Here is a 6,000-nt window from a genome sequence, read left to right as displayed (position 1 = left end):
ACTACAATTCAAAAAAGTACTTAATTGGCTGTAAAGCACTTTGAGACGTCCGGTGGTCGTGAAAGGCGCTATATAAATGCAAGTCTTTATTTCTTTCTAAAAAATATCCAAATTAGAAATACCATATAGTGGGGCTCATGTGTCTTGTGGTTTGGGAGCTATAGGCAGTTTCATCCCCAAAATATCCAAATTTGTTTATTCCATTGTTTTGTTAGAAAATCCAGCCAGGTGCTATCATTAAAATTTTTAATAAGAAAGTAAAATCCTAGCCATTGGGGAGAAAAAAGACTGAAAATGCTCAAAATACACAACAGCCAGTCAGCAACTGTGAAAAGAAAGGACAAGTTAAAGTTTGGAGTAAATTCCCTTTCTTCAGAACTGACTGCATTTCCAGCATGTTTTGCTATGAATGCGGATGTCTCTGCGGAAGGGGAAGCCTAATGTATTTGACACATAGAAGGACTTCATGTGACCACATCTCGGATAGTTTTTGCATTAAAATATGTTTTGTCCTTCGCGGCGATTCGTAAACACTCTCCTTCTGATTGGCTGAGCGGGACGGTGATCTGATTGGCTGAGCGGGGCGGCGTGCGGTGATCTGATTAGCTGAGCGGGGCGGCGCGCGGTGATCTGATTGGTTGAGCGGGGCGGTGATTTGATTGGCTAAGCAGGGCGGCGCGCGGTGCTCTGATTGGCTGAGGGGGCGGCGCGCGGTGATCTGATTGGCTGAGCGGGGCGGCGCGCGGTGATCTTATTGGTTGAGCGGGGCGACCTGTGGTGATTGAAGGAGGTTTGCGGGCGATGGCGGGCCCACGGGCCAGGCTTTGTTATTGGGACCAAATTAAAGCGGCGATACCGCTGGGAGCAGGAGGGGGGTCCCGGGGAGCGGTGCGGCTGCTGGGCTCCCGGTCCCGGCTCTGTGTGAGCAGCCGCTCGGAGTTTGTCTACATTTATCAGAAGGGCAGCGGGTCCTTGGAGGTGAGTTACAACAGCAGAGGAGAAAGACTTGCATTTATGTAGCGCCTTTCACGACCACCGGATGTCCCAAAGCGCTTTACAGCCAATGAAATACTTTTTGAAGTGTAGTCACTGTTGTAATGGAAATTGCAGCAGTCAATTTGCGCACAGCAAGCTCCCATAAACAGCCATGTGATAATGACCAGATGTTTAGTGATGTTGATTGAGGGATAAATATTGGCCAGGACTCCCCTGCTCTTCAAAATAGTGCCATGTGATCTTTTACGTCCATCTGAGAGAGCAGACAAGACGGCGGCGGGCGGGGCAGGGCCTTGGTTTAATGTCTCCTCTGAAAGACGGCACCTCCGACAGTGTAGCGCTCCTCCCTCAGCACTGCACTGGAGAGTGTTGGCCTAAATTTCTGTGATCCAGTCTCTGGAGTGGGACTTGAACCCACAACCTTCAGTAACTCCAAGGAAAGGGTGCTACCAACTGAGCCACAGCTGACAACAACAACAACTTGTATTTATATAGTGCCTTTATGTCCAAAGGCACTTCACAGATGTATTATAGAATCATAGAATGGTTATAGCACAGAAGGCGGCCATTCGGCCTGTTGACTCCGTGCCGGTTCTCTGCAAGAGCACTTCAGCTGGTTCTACTCCCCTGCTCTTTCTCCATAGCCCTGCAATTTCTTCAGGTACTTATCCAATTCCCTTTTGAAAGCCATGATTGAATCTGCCTCCACCACCATTTCAGGCAGTGAATTCCAGATCCTAATTACTCGCTGTGTAAAAAAAAAAAGTTTTTCTTCATGTCGCCTTTGGTTCTTCTGCCAATCACCTTAAATCTGTGTCCTCTGGTTCTCAACCCTTCTGCCAATGGCAACAATTTCTCTCTATCTAGACCCTTCATGATTTTGAACACCTATCCAATTTCATAGGATTACTTAAGATATACAACACAGAAACAGGCCATTTGGCCCAACCAGTCCATGCCGGCGTTTATGTACCACTCGAGCCTCCTCCCGTCTTTCCTCATCTAAATCTATCTGCATAACCCTCTATTCCCTTCTCCCACTAAATGCATCTATACTTTTCGCTTCAACCACTCCCTGTGGTAGCCAGTTCAACATTCTCACTTTGTGTAAAGAAGTTTCTTCTGAATTCCCTATTGGATTTTTTGCTGACTATCTTATATTGATGGACTCTAGTTATGCTCTTCCCCACAAGTGGAAATGTTGAGGGGTGTGGGTTATATCAGAGTGTTACAGTGAGGGGTGTGGGGTACAACAGATTGTTACAGTGAGGGGTGTGGGGAATATCAGAGTGTTAGTGAGTGTTCTCCTCTCAACCTTCTCTGCTCTAAGGAGAACAACCCCAGCTTCTCCAGTCTATCCATCTAACTGAAGTCCCTCATCCCTGGAACCATTCTTGTAAATCTTTTCTGCATCCTCTCTAAGGCCTTCACAGCCTTCCTAAAGTGCAGTTCCTAGAATTGCACACAATACTCCAGTTGAGGCCAAACAAATGTTTTATAAATGTTCTTCATAATTTCCTTGCTTTTGTACTCTATGCCTCTAGTTATTAAGCCCAGGATCCCGGATGCCTTTTTAACTGCTTTCTCAACCTGCCCTGTCACCTTCAACGATTTGTGCACATATACCCCCAGCTCTCTCTGTTCATGCACCCCCTTTAGGATTGTACCCTTTAGTTTATATTGCCTCCCCTTGTTCTTCGTACCAAAATGTATCACTTCGCACTTTTCTGCGTTAAATTTCATCTGCCACCTGTCCGCCCATTCCACCAGCATGTCTGTGTCCGCTTGAAGTCTATCACTATGCTCCTCACTGTTCACTATACTTCCAAGTTTTGTGTCATCTGCAAATTTCAAAATTGTGCATGTACTCCCAAGTCTAAGTCATTAATATATATCAAGAAAAGCAGTGGTCCTAGTACCGACCCCTGGGGAACCCCACTGTGTACCTTCCTCCAGTCCGATAAACAACCGTTCACCAGTACACACTCTTTCCTGTCACTTAGCCAATTTCATATCCATGCTGTCACTGTCCCTTTTATTCCATGGGCTTCAACTTTGCTGGCAAGCCTATTATGTGGCACTTTATCAAACACCTTTTGGAAGTCCATGTACACCACATCAACTGCTGTTACCTCATCAAAAAATTCAATCAAGTTAGTTAAACACAAATTGCCTTTAACAAATCCATGCTGGCTTGCCTTAATTAATCCATATTTGTCCAAGTGACTGTTAATTTTGTCCCGGATTATTGTTTCTAAAAGCTTCCACACTACTGAGGTTAAACTGACTGGCCTGTAGATGCTGGGTTTATCCTTGCACCCTTTTTTGAACAAGGGTGTAACATTTGCAATTCTCCTGTCCTCTGGCACCACCCCCGCATCTGAGGAGGTTTGGAAGATTATGGTCAGTACGTCCGCAATTTCCACTTTTACTTCCCTCTGCATCCCACCCGGTCCTGGTGACTTATCTACTTTAAGTACAGCCAGTCTTTCTAGTACCTCCTCTTTATCAATTTTTATCCCATCCAGTATCTCAACTACCTCCCCTTTCACTATGACTTTGGCAGCATCTTCTTTCTTGGTAAAGACAGATGCAAAGTACTCTTTTAGTACCTCAGCCATGCCCTCTGCCTCCAGCGTAGGTCTCCATTTTGGTCCTTAAATCGGAGCCACTCCTCCTTACTACCCGTTTACTATTTATATGTCTATAGAAGACTTAAGATTCCCTTTTATGTTAGCTGCCAATCTATTCTCGTACTCTCTCTTTGCTCCTCTTATTTCCTTTTTCACTTCCCCTCTGAACTTTCTACATGAAGGCTGGTTCTCACTTGTATTCTCAACCTGACTATGTCCCCTTTTTCTGCTTCATCTTTCTCTCTTTCATCATCCAGGGAGCTCTGGCTTTGGTTGTACCTCGGCTGTACCCGAACCATCTCCTCTTTAAAGGCAGCCCATTGTTCGATTACAGTTTGCCTGCCAATCTTTGATTCCAGGTTACCTGGGCCAGATCCATTCTCAACCCACTGAAATTGGCCTTCCTCCAATTAAGTATTTTTACTTTAGATTGCTCCCTGTCCTTTTCCATAGCTAATCTAAACCTTATGATACTGTGATCACTATTCCCTAAATGTTCCCCTACTGACATTTGCTCCACTTGACCCACCTCATTCCCCAGAACCAGATCCAGTAATGCCTCCTTCCTCGTTGGGCCTGAGACGTACTGCTCAAGAAAATTCTCCTCAACACACTTCAGAAATTCTTCCCCCTCTCTGCCCTTTATTACTATCTCAGTCTATTTTAGGGTAGTTGAAGTCCCCCATTATCACTACTCTATAGTTCTTGCACTGCTGTAATTTCCCTGCAAATTTGCTCATCTATATCCTTCCCACTAGTTGGTGGCCTATAGAATACACCTAGTAGTGTAATGGCACCTCTATTGTTTCTCAACTCTAACCAAATCGATTCTATCCTTGACCCCTCCAGGACATTCATTCTCTCTCTCTCTAGCACTGTAATATTATCCTTGATCAATACTGCCACCCCAGCTCCTATCTTTCCTTCCCTATCTATCCTGAACACCTTATATCCAGGAATATTTAGTACCCAATCCTGCCCTTTTTTGATCCAGGTCTCTTGTTATCGCCACAACATCAGATTCCCATGTGTCTATTTGCGCCCTGAGCTCACCAACTTTATTTACCAGGCTTCATGCATTCACACACATGCACTGTAAACCTATCTTAGACCTTGTATTCTCCCTTCGTCTGACCCCTACCTAATACTGTACTATTTCTTACTCTAGTGCTAGCTGTCACTCCCAATCCTTTGTGCACCTTGTTTCTCCTTTCTACTGGTGCCCATCCTATGACAACAATTTTGACACCGAGCCACATAAGGAGAAATTATGGCAGGTGACCAAAAGCTTGGTCAGAGAGGTAGGTTTTAAGCAGTGTCTTAAAGGAGGCAAGAGAGGTAGCGAGGCGGAGAGGTTGAGGGAGGGAATTCCAGAGCTTAAGGCCTAGGCAGCTGAAGGCATGGCTGCCAATGGTTGAGCGATTATAATCAGAGATGTTCAAGAGGGCAGAATTAGAGGAGCGCAGATATCTCTGGAGGGGGGGGCGGTGGTTGTGGGGCTGAAGGAGATTAGAGTTAGGGAGGGGCGAGGCCATGGAGGGATTTGAAAAGCAGGATGAGAATTTTAAAATCGAGGCGCTGTTTAACCGGGAGCCAATGTAGGTCAGCGAGCGCAGGAGTGATGGGTGACCGGGACTTGGTGCGAGTTAGGACACGGGCAGCTGAATTTTGGATCGTGTCAAGTTTACGTAGGGTAGAATGTGAGAGGCTGGCCAGGAGTGCGTTGGAATAGTCAAGTCTAGAGGAAACAAGCCGCTGTCAATCACCGTCACCGTGACGTCACAGAGCAGGCACTCTGTTATATTGTTACTGCCTCCTGCTCACTTATAAAGACACAGGCTGTGTTCACTGGGATATATATTATTATCCAACAGTGTCTAATTAGAAGCATTTTTATATATCTCTATTCCAAATATATTTTCTGTTACTATTTTGACCCTTGTGTACTTTTACTGGAAATCAACCAGCCATGACTCAGTGGGTAGCACCCTCGCCTCTGAATCAGAAGGTTGTGGGTTCAAGTCCCACTCCAGAGACTTGAGCACATAAAGCTAGGCTGACACTCCAGTGCAGTGCTGAGGGAGGGCTGCACTGACCGAGGTGCCGTCTTTCGAATGAGATGTTAAACCGAGGCCCCGTCTGCTCTCACAAGTGAACGTAAAAGATCCCATGGGCACTATTTTGAAGAAGAGCAGGGGAGTTATCTCTGGTGTCCTGGCCAATATTTATCCCTCAATTAACATTAAAAAAACGGATTATCTGGTCATTATCACATTGCTGTTTGCGGGACCTTGCTGTGTGAAAATTGACTGCTGCGTTTCCTACATTACAACAGTGACTACACTTCAAAAAGTACTTCATTGGCTGTAAA

General features: G+C 45.5%; 1 protein-coding gene across 3 annotated transcripts in view; it reads left to right on the top strand.

The window, feature by feature from the left end:
- Positions 1-771: 771 nt before the first annotated feature.
- LOC147102815 (Fanconi anemia core complex-associated protein 100-like) overlaps positions 772-6,000 on the top strand; it is a 128,287-nt gene continuing 123,058 nt past the window's right edge. For all 3 annotated transcript variants that reach the window (XM_085963656.1, XM_085963654.1, XM_085963655.1), the window contains exon 1: positions 772-978. In XM_085963656.1, coding sequence (XP_085819782.1) covers positions 802-978 — 177 coding nt within the window. In that variant the 5' untranslated portion in view covers positions 772-801. The remainder of the gene's footprint in view (positions 979-6,000) is intronic.

Source organism: Somniosus microcephalus, chromosome 21 (genome assembly GCF_052327205.1).
Source record: "Somniosus microcephalus isolate GS21.2 chromosome 21, FLI_Smic_1.0, whole genome shotgun sequence".
Taxonomy (NCBI): Eukaryota; Metazoa; Chordata; class Chondrichthyes; order Squaliformes; family Somniosidae; genus Somniosus; species Somniosus microcephalus.
The sequence above is the reverse complement of the archived record's forward strand: the minus strand, read 5'-3'. Positions and strand labels throughout refer to the sequence as shown.